Source organism: Gallus gallus, chromosome 3 (assembly GCF_016699485.2).
Source record: "Gallus gallus isolate bGalGal1 chromosome 3, bGalGal1.mat.broiler.GRCg7b, whole genome shotgun sequence".
NCBI lineage: Eukaryota > Metazoa > Chordata > Aves > Galliformes > Phasianidae > Gallus > Gallus gallus.
Genome location: NC_052534.1, coordinates 37279704 through 37297374, shown reverse-complemented (window position 1 = coordinate 37297374; position 17671 = coordinate 37279704). Strand labels below are relative to the sequence as shown.

The 17671-nt window shown below is 43.2% G+C and overlaps 1 protein-coding gene and 1 long non-coding RNA gene across 5 annotated transcripts in view; one reads left to right on the top strand and one right to left on the bottom strand.

The window, feature by feature from the left end:
* Positions 1 to 8517, bottom strand: part of LOC121110429 — a 36213-nt gene extending 27696 nt beyond the window's left edge. The window contains exons 1-2 of the long non-coding RNA XR_005858830.1: positions 7775 to 8517; positions 2071 to 2150 (exon numbers count right to left, since the gene is read on the bottom strand). This is a non-coding gene — a long non-coding RNA (uncharacterized LOC121110429). The remainder of the gene's footprint in view (positions 1 to 2070; positions 2151 to 7774) is intronic.
* Positions 8518 to 8902: 385 nt separating this feature from the next.
* MTR (5-methyltetrahydrofolate-homocysteine methyltransferase) overlaps positions 8903 to 17671 on the top strand; it is a 48971-nt gene continuing 40202 nt past the window's right edge. For 2 of the 4 annotated variants that reach the window (NM_001031104.2, NM_001396228.1), the window contains exons 1-4: positions 8903 to 8990; positions 14180 to 14394; positions 16155 to 16244; positions 17112 to 17181. In NM_001031104.2, coding sequence (NP_001026275.2) covers positions 8963 to 8990; positions 14180 to 14394; positions 16155 to 16244; positions 17112 to 17181 — 403 coding nt within the window. In that variant the 5' untranslated portion in view covers positions 8903 to 8962. The remainder of the gene's footprint in view (positions 8991 to 14179; positions 14395 to 16154; positions 16245 to 17111; positions 17182 to 17671) is intronic. The other 2 variants (XM_040697269.2, NM_001396229.1) reach the window with 1 other exon arrangement.

Here is a 17671-nt window from a genome sequence, read left to right as displayed (position 1 = left end):
TTGCATTTTCTTTATTTAAATGTTTCCTTTCTGATTTTAAGCCAAGGTGTGGGCTGTCACCACAAAGGACAAACCAATCTCCATTTCTTCCACGATCTTTTTTTATTTATAAATAGAATAGTTCTGTTCTGGTTCCCATACTGGCTGGGAATATATATCCAGTGTACTAAGAAGGGCAGATTATCCCTTCCAACAGCAGTCTGTATTTGCATTATCTTAAAGTGATTGTGGTACTGAGCCATATGCTTTTGCTAGAAGTCATTTATTATTCTAACAAGCAAATATTTATATCTACATGGCAAATATTGAGACAGTGTAAGAGATCTACATTAACCGACAAGTTCATGTTCCATATGTGATCTTGACTGGGTCATTGTATTCCAAAATTCAGAAGAAATTCCTCTGCCAATTTGCTAAGTTTTTGGAAATTTCATTAACATTTGTAGTACTGTATTGCACAAATTTGTTTATCAAAGTGTGGCTCTAATTACTTGAAAATCAAATCTATTGGATAAATGTCCTGAGGATGTAAATGTCCTGAGGCTATTTTAACATCTGTCCATCCTTCATCCGCTTATTCCTCTGTTCTGTTTCAAAATCTTGTTCTGTCTGAACCCAATTCATGACAACTTTCTTCCCTTCAAGATACTTCTTAATGCTTTAAATGAAAAATGCTCTTGAAGTGCTGTCTTCAGGAGGAGTGGTTCACATCTGTGCTCCCCTGAAGTTCAGCCTTCACAGAGCACTGGCTCCTTGTGTCAGGAGCTCAGGTATGGAAGAACTAGTAGCAGGCCACAGACACTGAGTTCTAGCTAGCTTGCCATCAAGAGTGTAGGCACAGAACTTGCCAGCAAGTCTTGCCTTGACTGAGACTTAATTTAATCTGTCTATGTTGACAGTTAATATTAAAACAAATAAAAAAAAACCAACCCAAGAAAACATAGAATGGCTGTGCCAAATGTCTTGTTCAGATTGCTGTCCTGGCTCCAACAGCTGCTGAGAGTAGGCATAGTGGAGAAGTGTAAAAGCTGGGCAGCGCGTTGCCATGTGTGCCCAGAACAGTCTTTCAGCCACCAGTAATTTGTGCATCAAGAACTTGTGGGACAGTGCATGCTGATGCCAAAGATTTATTCCGTCTTTCTGCTTAAATCTGGTTTAGTGATCTCAAGGTTCCCTTGAATCTGATTTTGATGGGGAACACTTTATTTCTACTTGATTAGAAAGCGGTTGTTCTTGTTTTATACAAAGGCAATAAATGAAGTATTGTTCCCTTTGGTTTTACATGATATCCTTAGATTTACCTGCTGTGCTTGGAGCACTCTCTAAATTAGACCCCTTGGTGGACAGAACTGGTAGTATGCCTCTGTACCGGCGGTACACGGAAAGGCATTAGAGCACTGTGTGCAAAACGAAGGTATAACCAGCGACTACCAGCACTTTCTGGCACTGAAATCCAGGTGCTTGTGGGTAGTTTAGCTCTTTGCAGCAAAGAGGGGAGGGGAGAATGGAGCCTGATTAACACTATCTGCCTGCTCGTATCCTCCTCATACCCTCCAGATGGCTTCACCCTGATCTATTTGCTTGCATGCCTGTAGAAGTACAAATAGAAGAGGCAAAGAAGGGTAGGGAAATACAGGATATTTTTATGTGCTATAAAACTCAGAGAGGCTGCGGGCAGTCTCAGATCTGCTTTCTCTTGTAGTCCTCTGAAGGCAGCTACGAGCTCAAGTCATCAGCAAAGACTCTTATTATGTGTGGTGCTGTACAGCGTGCTGACTGCTCCCAATCTAAAGAACAGATGGGACACAGCAATTCTGGTTGAGATTTCAGAGGACTTGTCAGGAGATCTTAGACTGCTTAATACATTGCAGACTGTGCAAGTGTAAAAGCCCTTTTAGTTTTACAGGACAAAAAGAGATGCCAAAAAACAACAACAAAGAAAAAAAAACCCCACCACCCAGCACAAATCAAAGGGAGTGAGATTTAGAATCAACACCATCTGTGAGTATTGCTTCATATCTCACGATCTGTAAGATTTTCAGCATTCTGCTCTCCTCTCTGTTCTCCTACCTGGAATGAATTGAACACATGAGATGAGAAGGGATAGCAATGCCTCAAACCACTTTGAAGAAAGAGGATATTGTGGCCTCCTGTAAAAAAGGGTAAAGCAAACGTCATGGCTATGACTGTGATCATAAGCAGTTTTCACAGAGGGATAAAATGATTAAATCTAGCAAGTTAGACTTTAAACCAAACTGATGAATTGTGCAGTTTCAAAGTCCTTTAAAGGAAAGAGGATTGTCTATAAACACACTTTTCTAACAGTTGATAACATGCAGGATTGTTTGTCTGTGTAAGTCAGAGGAAGCGAAGTAGGACATTGGTCTTTCAAGGTGTTTTACACACAAGAATTCCCTCTGTGCTTTCAGAAAATCTGTAAAGGTTTGATGTTCAATGAGGAGCCTTGGCTGAGAGCTGGAAGTAGTTCTTGAAGCTCCCTAAAGCTAATCATGTTGTACAGCCTGCAGGAGTCCATTTTTTCTTCTCTGTTGTGCTTTGTCTTCCCTACCAGTGCAGAATACACACAGTTGCAGTACATACCTTTGTTTGCACTTCTCATGTTTTCTGTTTTTACTATGTGGCCAGACCTTCCTACAGTCCTTCTCTCTAGGTTGTCATGGATCTCAAGCCCTATTGAACACAAACTGATGTACTTGGCAGGTTGAGTGTGGTGCCATTTCTAGCGCACAGGCAGCAGGAGCATGCCTAGCCCTTGTACTTAGACAGCCCCCTCAACTGCTTGTGTCTGTACCTCTGAGTGAGTCTGTTTATGGTTAAGGCCCTAAATACACCAGTGATCTCCAACTGCCCTGAGAATCCTCACTCCTTGCTTGTGTTATGTTGTGCGTATGCTGTCTTGTGTAGTCTGTGACACTTTCTGACTTGCCCTTGGCCCCATCTCATGACTATGGATTGTCAGTGCAGTGCGCACTGGACCATTGGCTGAACCTCCTAGGATCATTGGAACTGCTATTTTTGTTTGGCTACTGCAGAACTGTGTCCTTGCCTGTGAGGTTACTGCTCCTGCTTGCCTCCTGCTCCACAGCAAAATGCCTCTGAGCTCAATGTTCACCAGCTTTTCCTTCAGGCACATGTCCAGCTGCATGTGACCTGAAATGCACACTGACCCTATTCCTCATTTTCCACGCTGTCTTGGAGTAGCTGGCAAGCCTGCTTCGTCCTCTCTCTTTTACTGATTTGATGTGGCTGCCTAAAGACTGCTACAAAATTTTATAATCAAATGAAACCTGTAGCAAACTAAAAGCAGTCAAGACAGCCTTGTGCAGCAGTATAGATAAACTGTAAAACTACACCCCCTATTGAATTCCCACTCCTCTTAGTGCTCACAATTTCAGGCATTTATACACTTTTTGATCAACTCGGATTCTGTGAAGAAATGTAAGAAATTATATTCAGTTCACTTTAATATGTTAAGTGTTTTCAGAGTGATGGAGACTTTGAGTTTTTCTTAAAATAGTGAGGTTCCAAATCTGTTCTGTGCTGAGTAAATTTGTTGATATTCCTCTAAACTGCTTAGGTTTAATAGGCTTTAATAGGTTTAACTGGAGTTTACACAGAACTGATCTTGAAGCCATCAGCTTTCTTTTGGCTACTGGTAATATTTTGATACCGCAGCAGAAAAAGTTAATTTGACCTAAGCACAACAAATCATTTGTATTTTGGCCCCTTAAGTGATGGAGCCTAGAAAATTAATTATTGAATGGAAATTGAATGCTTCACTTGGATATAATCCTTGAAATGTGGCTGTTCTTTGTTGACAAGAATAATCCCACTGTTCTTTCTTTATGTGAATAGCCCATTGGGTCTGTTGGCTGTAGGAACAGAGGTAGGTAAAATGCAGGAATAAAATGCATTGCTTGGTAATGAATACTACAGAGGTATTTAAAACACTTAGTCAAATGCTAAAAGAGCATCCTAAAGGTCAGTGTTTGGTCCTACCAACACAACTGTGCAATTTGAAAACATGGGTGTGTAAGTAGAAAAACTGCTGAACCAGATCTCAAAATACAAAGACTGCTTTGCTTGAAACACTCCCTGTTTTTAAAAGATCAGTAAGTTTAGCTATGTGCAAAAGGTGGGGAAGGAAGTAGCTTGAAAACACCTCCAAATACAGTTGAAATACCAAAATGTGATCTGACTTGAAGATTTATTTAGATAAGGCTATCTATTTTGATTCAGGAGTTAAATCCTGTTGCAGTGTTAGCTGCACTGAAGTATTACTTCCTACCACCTTCAAAAACCAGGGTGCTCAGCATGATGACAGATGTTTGCATGCATGATACTGTGCGCAACGGATGTTTAAATAGGGCTAACCCAGCAGTATTACATTTGTTTCTGCTGTTGGTCTCAAGCTGACATAGGAAGCAATTTTTGTGAAACTGCATAAAGGAATACAGCTTTGCATCACAACTCTTTGTAATTGTACAATGACAATGTTTTCCCCACGTGAAACAGCTAGAAAACATCATCCATCTACAGACTATGCAAAGGAGTTGCTCCCACCTTCCTTTGACAATAGTACACTACCTTTATTTTTGGAGGACATACGCTACCTTTTTATTTATTTATATGCTGGCAGTTCATCCCAGTAAATCAGATAAACTAGGGCTTTGGTGCAGAACTGACTTCAGATAAGGTATTTGAGAACTTAAGCACTTTTACAAAATGAATATTTAGTGCCACATTTATTTTTTACCACCCTTAAATTTGCTAAAATGAGACCCAGAATACTTAATAGTCACTGCAGTTATTATGTCATGTTTGGGGAACAAGCGGCTTTCAAGTCCACTATATAGGTTACCTCTAAATAATAAATAAATTCCAAGAACAATGCCTAATTAAAGTTTAATTTGACCACCCACAATACTCCTAACTCACCCTCCCAAAGGGTGTGCTAGAGTAGGATGCAAGATTTTCCCAGATGATGGCAGCTTTATGTTCTACTTTCCTTCGCCCCATTGCTCTAGCAATTCTAAGCTGCTCCTGGTGTTACTCTAAATATCAGAAAGGGAAAAGTGTTTTGACAGTCTAATTTAGCAAAATGACAACAGCACTCAAAAAGACAAAGGAGAAGCACTTTTCAGGTGTAAGGGCATTCTCACTACAAGTTCTTGAAGGTTTCTTGCAAACAAACCCTGCAGCAGCATAAGGACAGTGACACACACATGACTTAGCACTGCTGAGTATAGTAATCGCTGAAAATAAGTCAAGATAAAGGACTCAAAATCTTCCAATAAGCACCACAAATCATACTAAAGGTGATGTTCCTTCTAACTGCTCCCTTGTTGAATAATCTGGTTTGATAATCACTGCCCTCAGCCACTCAGTGCTCCTCCCCTGAGCCTCTGGAGAGCATCTCGCCTTGGTTGCGCTCGCTCAGTTGTCCATAAAGGACACAGATTAAGTAGAATCTGAGAGTGAGGTGCTGCTGCCTTCTCTTCCTGCTGTTGCCCTTTACTAGCTCTGGAGACTGTACAGCTGCAGACAACTTGGATTGGAGAGCTGTTCTCACTGAAAGCTGACGTTTAAGGAAGTGCCCTGTGAACGCCAGAACCTGCACGGGGACACACATGGGAACGCAAGGATGGAGCGGGGTAGAATTTAGGACTGTTTTTTTGCAGCGGTGCGCTGTCAAACTGGCTCAAACTGGTTGTGAGACTACAGAGTAAGCGGGATTATGTGAAATGATCCTTTTCGGGAGCACCTTCAAACTTTCAGCTTTTTTTTTTTTTTTCCTCTGACCTACTTTGCAGCAGTTACACAAACAACTGCATCAGCGCACGCACGGACGTGCTGATCTGTGGTGCAAAGATCTGTCGCCACAAAGCAACTGTGGACACTGAGCTTTTTAGCCTGAACTGCTGTCAGAGAACAATCCCAGAGTGTTGTACAGCATGACAAAAAGGCTGGCAATTGTAGAAAGTCAAACAAGGAAGTATACCACCCTGAAATCACCTAACTGAATGGTGCTTAAAGTGTTGCTTATCTCCATAAAGTGTGAAAATTCTGTGTGAAAGTGGTAAAGGTAGCCAGCCTATAGAAGTAACAGATTTTTGCACGTTATTCCAACTCTTGTGTTACACCTTTAAAATATATGAGTTTCCAGACCATCAGCAACTTACACTGGAATTTCAGGGCACATTTTTGCAGTGAGAGTTTGGGCTGACCACTGGAATGGTTTGCCCAGAGGTCAGGTCCGCTCTGTTGCAAATGTCATCATTCAAAACTGGAGCATGGTCTTTACAATGCAAGTTCAACATGTCCAGTTGATTTTTAGGCTTGGCTGCATTTCTTATGAAGCTGAATTAGGCATATTATTTAATCATAAAGCTACATTCCTATATGTACTTGCATCACCACTGACTGAAGTGAGAGTTGATTTAAGTTTCTAGATCCCATTGGACTCAAAGGGTTTGTAAACAACTGGTTTTATGTCTTAAAAATTTACTCTCAAAATTTGAGTGTAAATATTTAGCCTGTAGGATTAATCTACAGTAATGGCTCAATTAATGTTGAGTTCCCTTAAAAATTTCTAGTGAAAATGAAGGGCCTGTTGTAAGTATGGGATGTGCAGCAATACACTCTCCTTGCTTCAGTCTTCACTTCTGAGACCAGCCCTCTGGAACCCCGGATTCTGGAGAACAGAGAATAAATCCAGAAAAAGGAAGACTTTCCCTTGATGGAGGAGTCTTGGGTTAGAAATGATTTGAGCATATTTAACTCTCACAAGTCCATGGGATGGGATTGATGGGATGAACCTAAGAGTGCTGAGGGAACTGGCAGATGTTATTGCTAGGCAAACTGTCCATCATCTTTGAGAGGTCGTAAAAAATGGGAGGGGTGCCTGAGAACTGGAAGAAGTCCAATGTCACTCCAATTTCCAAAAAAGGCAAAGAGGAAACCAGGAATATAGCTGTCATATACTTGTCAGCCTCACATCCATCCAAGGAAAGTGATGGAACAGCTCATCCTGGAGGCCATCTCTAAGCATGTGGAAGACAAGAAGGTTATTGGGGCACTCACCATAGTTTCACCAAGGGGTAATCATGCTTAGCCATTCAGATAGCTTTCTATGACAGAAAAACTGGCTGAGCAGGGGCTGGGAAAGCAGTTGTCTTCCTGGACTTCAGCAAGGCTTTTGACACTGTCTCCCATAACATTCTCATAGGTAAGCTCAGAAAATTTGGGTTAGATGAATGGACAGTGAAGTGGATGGCAGGCCTCAGAGTATTTTTATCATTGGCACTGAGTCTGGTTGGAGGCTGGTAGCTATTGGTGTCCCTCACGGCTCTTTACTGTGTCCAGTCTTGTTCAACTTATTCATCAGTGACCTCAGTGAAGGCACAGAGTGCACTCTCAGCAAGTTTGCTGAAGGTACCAAATTGGGTGGAATGGCTGAGTGTGTCCAGTTCTGGGCCCACAGTACAAGAAAGACATGAAGCTCCTACAGGAAGTACAGTGAAGGACTACAAAGATGATCAAGGGGCTGGAACATCTCTCTTGTGAGGAAAGGATGAGAGATCTGGGCCTGTTTAGCCTGCAGGAGAAGACTGAGAGGGGATATTATTAATACGTACAAATTACTTAAGGGATGGTACCAAGAGGACGAGGGCAGGCTGTGAGGATGACTGAGCACTGGAGCAAGCTGCTCAGAGAGGTTGTGGAGTCTCATCTGGTGATATTCAAAACCCACCTGGATGTGATCCTGGGCAATGTGCTCTAGGTGACTGTACCTGAAGCAGAAGGTGGACTGAATGATCCCACTCCTCCTCCTGAGGTTGTGGCTCCTCACAACCTCAACCACTCTGAGATCTGTGTAAAAGGCTTCACAATTACCACACATAACTGAAGCTCAGACACCTAAAGGAAGGAAACAAATTCTGTTCTGTCCTGTTACACAGAATCTGTGGCCTCTGTATCCGCGTACAGTACAGAGTTTTCTTTGTTTGCTGAAGCTACTGAACCGAGGAAAGCAGGACAGGCTGCTCAACAGCCTATTTTATATGCTTCCATTTTCTTTTCTTGTTCTGAAGATGGAGCTGGTTAAAGTGCCAATTCTGTTCATAGTTACTACTGGCATTTGAGCTACTGATGTTTGTTCTGAGTGCGGTGGTTATCTCCTTCAGTCGTTCCGGCTCTTGGCAAACTCAAGCAGTAGTTCTCGGTGTGACTTTTGAGAGGCTGATCTGCAGCACGAACAGATCTGCTGCTTTCCTTCACAAGGTGAGTCCTCAGATAATGAGCTGAAAGGCTGTGCTGCCACAGACAGAAAAGGAGAGCAGCTCTTAAGTCAAAATAAAGCACGCTTTATTTGTTTTGTTCATCTGTAAAGCAAACCGTGCCTGAAGTTGCTCATTAGTACAGATTTGTTTCTGGGTTCGCATGCTGGTGACCCACAGCACACAAGACTGATTTCCTGTCATGCAAGATAGGTTTCCTTCCTTCCTCAGTGCTGTGGAGGTCGTTAAAGGCGATAGAAGCGCTCTTGCCATGTTCCAGAGGTGCTCTTCCCAGCTTTCCCCAACAGGGGGCAGGCCGGCTGTTTAGCTCGGATGTCGGCTCGCAACGCTACGAGAGCCAGATGGGAGGGAGAGAGACGTTTACCCCATCCAGCCCCGAGCAGAGCCGCAGAAGAAAGCAAGCCAATCCCTCAGCCTGGCTTTTAGCCCGTCCGCTGCAACAGCAGCAGCCGTCGCCTCACTTCCGAGGCACACCTCTGCCTGACCCCCGAAAAGCCAGAGGCTGCGTGCGCGCGAAAGGGCTAACGGCCCCGCTAACGGTTGCAGCGGCCGCCCCGCTCGGGGCGGGGCTCGCGCGTCACGGGGTGGCGCGGCGGCCCCGCGGCTCGTGCTCGGCCGACGGGCTGCGTCGTGCCGGCAGCATGGCGCGCGTAGGCGCGGACCCGCCGGGTAACGGGCGCGTGCGCTGTGCGGGGCGGGGAGCGGCGGCCGCGGGGGCCGCGGGGGGCCGGGGTGCGGGGCCGGGCACGTGCCGCTGCTGTGGCGGCGGGGCGGAGCTTCGCCCGCCAGGGGGCGCGGCGGCAGCCTGGGGGCCGCTGCTGGCGTACGCGTGCCGCTCCGAGCGCTCAGGACGGCCCCTCCCGATGGGACCGGGTGCGTGCGGCTGCTCTGAGCGCTCGGCCCGGCCGCGAGCGGAGCGGGGATGGAGCTGGTGAGGGCGCTCGTTCCGGAAGCCGTCGGCCGCTTCCGTGCGTGCCGGTGCCTCGGAGGGGGTGCGCCCAGACGTGTCCCGTGCCGCCGGACGGAGTTCGGTCGGGAACAAAATAAAAATGATGGAAAACAGAGCCCGCCTTCTGGGGCTGCTGCTTTGCGGCAAAGCCTGGGCGTGCTGGCGGCCGTTCCTTGGTTCTAAGCCACAAGTCACATTTCCTAGGTTAAAGAAGATATTAAAAGCGGAGGGGAAGTAAAACCATCCCCTTTTGGCGTTGGAGTGTTCCTAGATGAGCAGCTCTGCCTGCGACCGCTTTCTGCTCTGTGCGGGGATGCCAGGCGCTCTCCTTTTTAACCCTTCTCAGGGAGTGCGCTGTGCAGCCCCCGCGGTGCTCTGGGTGGTGCCCGCCGCTCGCTGAGCAGGCCTGCAGCCCTCCTGCCCGCCGGCTGTCCGCGCTGCTCTGGCTGCTTTCCCCTTTGCCACGGTCTGGGTGCTGCCACAGCGTCGCTGTCCTGCTGCTGCGGCACCTGCACGTGGCTGAAACGGGAAAGGGTATTTCAGCAGCCGTGGGCTGAGTTCAATTGCATATCCAAGACCGAGCGCCGGGCCCTGTGCTTTGGTCACAACAGCCTCAGGCAATGCTGTAGGCTCGGGGCAGCGTGGCTGGAAGACTGCGTGGAGGAAAAGGATCTGGGGGTGTTGGTTTACAACCAGCTGGACGTGAGCCAGAAATGTGCCCGGGTGGCAAAGAACGCCCACGGCATACTGGCTTGAGGAAATAGTGCAGCCAGCATGGGACTGATCATCCCCCTGTACTCAGCTCTGGGGAGGCTGCACCTTGAACATTGTATTCAGTTTTGGGCCCCTCGCTACAAGAAAGACATTGAGGCCCTGGAGCGTATCCAGAGAAGGGCATCAGAGCTGGTGAGGGGTCTGGAGCACAGGCCTTATGAGGAGCAGCTGAGGGAGCTGGGATTGTTCAGTGTGGAGAAGAGGAGGCTCAGGGGAGACCTGATTGCTCCCTACAGCTATACGAAAGGAGGTTGTGGCTCTGTCCCCAGTTAACAGTGACAGGATAAGAGGTAATAGTCTCACGCTAAGGGAAGTTCAGATTGGATATTGAGAAACGTTTCTTCTTAGAAACAGTGGTGAGAAAATGAAATGAGCTGCCCAGGGAGGTGGTGGAATCGCCATCCCTGGAGGTGTTCAAGAAATATGGAGATGTGGCACTGAGGGACGTGGTTAGTGGCTGTGGTGGGGGTGGGCTGACAGTCCAACCATGTGGCCTCAGAGGTCTTTTCCAACCTTAATGATTCTATAGTTTTGTGGGTTTTTTTTTTTTTTTTTTTTTTTTTTTTAATGCTTGAGAACAGTGGCTGTTGGAGGAAAGTCCTGTTTTAGATGGAAACAAAAGCTGTCTGTGGGAATGTTTGTGGATCCACACTGCACAGTCAGTGCAATGTGTTGAGGCACACTGTAAGGCAGTAGTCGATGGTGGGTACATTTGGCAGTGCAGCAAAGGATGCATGTTCTCCCTGGCTCTTCAGCAGCAGGGCATGCCATGCAGTGAGACCCTGCTTGGGTAAGAGGGGTAACAAATAGATTAGCAATAGGCTACTGCTGAGAACCTGTCTGCTCACTCTTGCTATGTTTCATGAAACTCAGTGATGCCAGAGGGCATCCAGTGAGGAAGATGTAATTAATCAAACAGCAAGTAATTACAAAGTTGTCATCAGTTGTTTTTGGCAGGCTAATAGCAGGAGCATCCTTTCTAGCTGCTGTTGTCTATGGTTGGTGTTTTTCTGCATGCTATTTAATATATATATATATTCTTTTGAATGGTGGAGAAAGTTTGGTGAGACCTTTGTGAGTCAGTGTTGGTTTGTTGAATTAAAATACAGTGTGCAGCTGCTCTGCTGCTTAGGGCAGGACCTGGTCAATCTAGTGAATGGTGTTTTAAGGTTCTAAATCTCCTAATAGACGTAGAACACAAGTGCATATATAACAAAAAGTACATTTTGAGAATCATAGCAGACATCAGGAAAAAAAAATGTTTTTAGGCAAATTGAAGGAACATCTTGTTTCATCCCCTGAGCTGTTGAGCTGCTGCATTTAGAAATGTTAGGTTACAAATGAGCAATGCTTATAGCTTTTAGTTGCAGAATGACTGTAAAAGTGGACAGCTGTACTGGGGGGCATCTCAAGTGTTGGGCAAAATTACTTGGTAACGTCTAGAAGTGATAAAAGTTGTTTTAGCTGATTTCATTTCTTCTTTCTAGACTAGTGATTCCCTTGTTCATATGACACATCTGAATAAAAAGGGAAGCAAATTTCCAAGGCTTACCAGTGATCTTCATAAATTTTTTTTCCCCCAACTTCTGGCTGAGCAATTTGAGGTAGGAATAGGGCTTGTAAATAAAAGAAAATAATAATAAAAAGAAAACAACAGCAACAGCCTGATTTCCTTTGCTTAGGAACATCTGCAAGCATTGGTAGCCAGCTCTTGCATCCTGACTCTTCTTGAGAGGGGAATTATGAGAGTTGAATGTTGAATGAGGACGATGGTTCTCGGTTTAGCAGAGCTGACTGCCAGCCTTGCTTTTCTCCCAGGGGTAGAGTTCAGCACTTTCTAGCATGACTTTATGAATTTATCCTGCCTGATTTCTGTGCTCTCTTTGGATTTGTCAGTAGACTTTATTTCTGACATGAAAATTGCATTGTCTGTGTGCCAGGGCATGTCTCAAAGCAGTGTGGGTTTCCTAATGGATGAGGAGTCAAGTGTTACCCTTAGCAAGGATAGGTGAAATGGATTTTAATGAACTTGAGGTTGTGCCGTGCATTTGTAACACGAAGTCTGTCTGGCACTGGCAGCCACCATCGTGATTCCCACTCTATTTCCGATACTTTCAGAAACTGCTGAGGGGTACAGGTGTTACAAGCTTCTTCAGAGTAAGTCTCTCCTCAGCACTGGGAGCAGAGATTAAGCAGAAATCTGTGGTGCTGTGGGTAGAGAACAGGACGCTAAAGTGGTGTCTTTTCAGCCAAACAAGCTGTGGAGAAAGCAAAGCAGGCTGCATGAGGTGCAGGGTGCAAAACCAAAGAGATGGCTGAATGTCTGGGTGCTTCCCAGCGTGTGAGAGAGCAGGCACGGGAAGCAGAGGGATATGAGGGGCACAGGCCTATGGCATGGACGAAGGGGAGACTGCAATGGCGTGGCACGACTGGTGAGGCTGCAGTGGTCTCCATGTTGTGTTGTTGACCTTGGGTCCACTTTAACGCTAAAGCAGGCACTCACGTGTATCTCACTGGGTCACAGCTCTCTCAGTGCATGAGAGTTGCATTTCACATGAGTCTGCAGTGCGGGCACGCTTTCTGATACGCAGTATTTGGGTCTTGCTTTTGAAAGGCTTTAGATCAAGGATTGATTTTATTTTCATGAATAATTTGATGGTTTAATGTGAATAGGTATAAGCTTTTGTACAGGAAACTGCTAAGCCTGCCTGTTTGATGTTCAGACTTTCAACTTGAGGATGAGGTGTTTTTTCCTTTCGGTGTTTTAATCTTCCCTTCAGTTGCTTCATGCTTGTTATAGAGCAAGTTTATTTGGAAATTTTATTTGGCTTCTCTTTTTGGGAGAGTTGATTTAGAGCAGTTCTTCCTTGGTTTTTGTATAAACATAACCTTGTAATAATTGATCCTGGGCCTCATCTTCTCTTCAGCATTATTTATTTTGAGTAATGCTGGTGTTAAAGCAGAAGTTGCACTGCAAGAATTCAGAAGTGAAGAGTCAAATCATTTAGCGGGTACAATGATTATGAAGTACTCCTGTCTGTGAATTGTAGTGAGATATAAGGACATATTTGTGTTTCAGAAATGATGTTTTTTTGCAAGTGGTTACAAGATAACATGTTATGGTATGATAACAAAAAATGCAAACAGGGGTTTGCTCAGAGTAAGCAAGCACAAGCTGAATGAAAGAGGATGAACAATTACGCCTCACTCATCAACATGCTTGTAGAAAAATAAGTGGAGTCTCGAGCAGGAGTTGGATTTCTTAATCTTGTGTTATCACGGGCAAGATATAGTTTGTTTTTTTGGTTGTGTTAGCTTATGGTTTTGAATTTTTGCATTATATTTGGGCTGGACTTTCATTTAGATCGTAAAACATTAGAATACTGTATCTTCATCTCTAATAATTGTTCTGAAACTTCAGTTGTTCTCTACTTCAGTCATAACAACGAGAAAACATTGAACAAGAAGTTTCCCATCCAATATCTTATCATCAGCACATGATTAGCCAGATTAGTTTTATTCTGTCATTGCTGCATAGAAGATCTCGTTGTGGTTGTGCGTAAGAATGTCTGGCTCTTATCTGTTCGTGTATTGTAGCATTTGTTCACTAACACAAGTGCAAAATCATTATTTACTGTTCTACTGCAAGAAGGAGGTCCTGTAGCTGTTTGTGAATTTGGGACTCAGTTGAAGAATTGCTTCCGCTTGCTCCTAGCTTCTGGTTGGCACTTGTGTATTACCTACAGTACGGTGTTTGGTAACTGTACCAAGAAACATTTCTGCATCGTTGTTCGGATGTCACTCTACTGGAAGTTATCACACTTCTCAGTGTTGGAAATTAGTTTATATAAGAGTTTGATGTATGCCCTTGTTAACTTCTCGTACTCATATTTCTGCAGCCAACTCTATGCAGATGACTGTACTGAAGTGAAGGACCCATTGAGTCTAATTCTATTTAGATAGATGCAGCTGATGATGCGATTGGAGCTCTAGGTGGAGTAAACGAAATAGTGTTTGATTTCAGCATAAGATTAGTTCTTTTATTCTCTTCCTTAAATGGGAAGAACTCAGGTTACTCAAGTGTATAGATTAGGAATTTCAAAGTTGCTTAAATACTGGATTTCTTTTCTTGCAGCAGATACCCAGGAAAGTGTAGAAGATGAAATTGAATCAGTTCTGCGGGAGCGCATAATGATTTTGGATGGAGGCATGGGTACCATGATCCAGCAGCACGCTCTGTCAGAAGAAGATTTCCGAGGGCATGAATTTAAAGATCATTCCAAGCCTCTGAAAGGCAATAATGACCTTCTGAGCATAACTCAGCCTGATATAATCTGTGACATACACAAGGTAGGTAGTTCTGTCTCTTGACAGGAGAATGAAGCAGAATTTGGTCTCTGTGCTCCCCATAAGCTTCTGGCTCTCCTGTCTCTCTAGGGATTAGGGAAGTGAGTGTTAGGTAGCCAAGTGAGAAAGAATGAACAGATTTGACTGTTCTGGTTATGTGACCGCAGCATTTGTGTCTTTGTTTTTAATGTCACTTAGTGTTGTTTTAAAATTCCTTTTTGACTTATGTTGCTGCTGCATTTCTGTTAATTGTAGATTGACTTATCTCACTATTTTTTTCCTTTTCTCCTCTTCAGACAGTAGTGAAAATGCATCTAAGTAGGACAAATCTGAATTCTAGGTGCATGTTTCTAATAATTGCGTATTAAAGGGCTGTTAAATGTGGCAGCCTGAAGCAGACTTCTCCATAGGGAATGAATGGCTTTCTAATGAGTATGTATGCTTCCATGTTTTTTTTTTATCCTAGAACATTAATGTGTGGCCCAGAGAATAAAACAGTTTATATGTGATCATTAGGAATTTGCAAACAGATTTTATTATTTCCATATCTTCAGTTAGACTTAAACAACAACAACAGCAAACCCTTTTTAAATCTTTTATTTCTTGAGTTGCAGATATTTCTAGGTCCTTCTGCAATTATTTGAATATTTGAAAAACACTGCAACTAGTTGATATTCAGTTGAAGCCCTACTTTTTTTTTTCCCTAGGCATCTATTATAAAGGTTTATATGTCACTGTTTAGAATCATAATTGGTATATGTTTGCAAAACTTATTATTTACTCTGTATTTTTGTGTTTACATTCTGTCAGTCTTTGAATTTTAAGAAAGACAAGTTGAAAAGAATCTTTGACCTATAAAAATTTTAGGAATAGATATTTGTAGGTTGAATTCGGTCCCAAGACTGTCAACTGAGCTGTAATTGTGAACTTTGGAATTTCTGTAGGCTGCTGGGCTTGTACTGTTAATCAGGAAAGCTGGTTTAACAGCTGAATTCCACAGAGTTATTAGAGTGTTAGCGATGTAGCTTGAGGTTGAATATATTAGGTCAAACCAAATGTATAGTCGGATAATGTTCATGTCACCTAAGAGTTAACCTGATGAAAAAGGAAAGGAGGAAAGCAATTGAGAGAGGTTATCAAAATGAAAGGTAAAATACAAAAAGGTATTTCAGTTTGCATTGATTTCAGTTTACTTCATTTGTAATTAGTCAGCCAAACAGTAGCAGAACACTTAATTATTTTGTGAATATGGGCCATTAGTTAAACATTAAATATGATCTGCACGAAACATAATTCTCCTAAGCTTATATTCTGTCACAGTGCTTTCTTGTGCTATAAAGTTCCCTTCATAATGTATGAATTTTCTAATCCTCTGCTGTTGTTTAACTGCTGCCTTTCCCAAGTCTGCTCACAGCAGCCCTTGGTTGCTGATGGTGACTGGATAACTCCCCACTGTGTCACTGTGTGAAAATCTGAAATAATTTCACCACCTGAAGAACAATGGCTGGGGTGATTTACTAGATGTCGATAGAATGTGTGATTGACACTAAAACTCTGGAAAGTGATTATATGGAACACTGCTGCTGCTTTGGGCCTGTGCCTGAAACTGAGTAACTGTCCTGAGAACTTGATCTCTTTTGACTGGGGAGGTGATTTGTGACTTTGCTTTTTCAACAGACTGAGACAAAATAGTTAGGTTGCCTTCATTCCAACTCTTTGTTCTGAAGATTTTGGAGACATTTTTACTCTCTCATGTTTTTCAGGAATACTTGCTGGCAGGTGCTGACATCATTGAAACCAACACTTTCAGCAGCACTCGAGTTGCACAAGCTGACTATGGCCTTGAGCATTTGGTAAGAACTCTAAAAACCATTTTAACATGTAAGTAATTTAATATTTTGGTCTTAGCAGCCAGAATTAACTTATTTCCAGGGTCTGTCAAGACTGTTTATTGACTGCATGCTGTCTCTTGAGCCAGGTGGTAGAGTTGCAGCTCATTTCTGCTGCTGTGTACAGTAGAAGGAAGACAATTATACTCTCTCCGTGTGACAGTTGTGGTGTGCCTCTTGCTAATGGAAGCGCAGGCAATAACCGTCTGTCCTAGATTTTGTTTGAGCAGTAGCTCTCAGATCTGTGAATATGATTGTTTTGCTTCAGTGCTTCTGAAGTACCAAGTGCCACGATGGAAATATGGTTTTTTTTGGATATTGTCTACATAGTTGACTTTCTGACCTGGAGGTCTGTCACAGACAGGGTGGAATTGTGTTGGTGTTAATGTGGAATTGCTTTCAAGCTTGCATATATCATACCTATTCTGTGGTATGTGTTCTGAAAATCAAAAGGATTTGCAAAAAAAATTAGTTGAAAGTATGCTACTTGAATAAGAAGTGAGTTTAAAAGTAGGTTAATTTTGTCCTCAAAGTTCTGCTCTTTAGCTTTTGTTGACTCAGTAGGATTTAATTATTACCTTACAAAATTAAATGTTCTGATTAGCAGCTGTAGGCTGGCACGTGGGATGAGATCAGCCATGTATCTCTCTTGCTAAGATGTATAAAGCTGTTCCTTTTGAGGCTTTGTGATATAACTTGTGTGTTTAATGTATTATGAGCAGTCTTCAGAGTATATTGCAAGCTTCAGAATGGAGGTGTTGTATTTCTTTCAGGGTGTATTATGCTGTATTGAAGTCAGGGTTTCTTTGTAATTATTTGTTATTGTTCTAGGCATATAGATTAAACAGAATCTCTGCAGAAGTAGCCAGAAAAGCAGCGGATGATGTAACTGCTCAGACAGGTAAACAGTACTTAAGTTCTTATTCATTTGTGGTTTTGACCTGCCTTGCTACAATCTCTGAAATGTTACTAACCAGAGGAGGAGCATAGTCTGCAGACTTGGAAACTCTCCATTTTAGTGATAGCAACTGTTTTATATCATAATTCATACCACAGTGATTTCAGTATGTTTGCAGGATCTGATGCTTAATGTGATCTTCAGTGAGGCTGTCTTGAGCCTGGCTGTTTTAGACTGCAGGCGACGCACATATGCTAGATGTGTTTTAGGGAAGACAGATTCAACAGGTTGTAAGTTATGTAAGTTTGAAAGGTTCAATTCTTACAGAACTAGGATAGCTGATTATATGTGAATATGGACTACCAATTACTTCTGGTGTTAAGCTCCTGGTTTGACTCTACCTAACAGATACTGGAATCTGCTTAATATCTGACCATCACCTGTAAATGTGCAGTCTTCTACTTTCAGGGCTTGTGAGAAGGTTATGACTAAT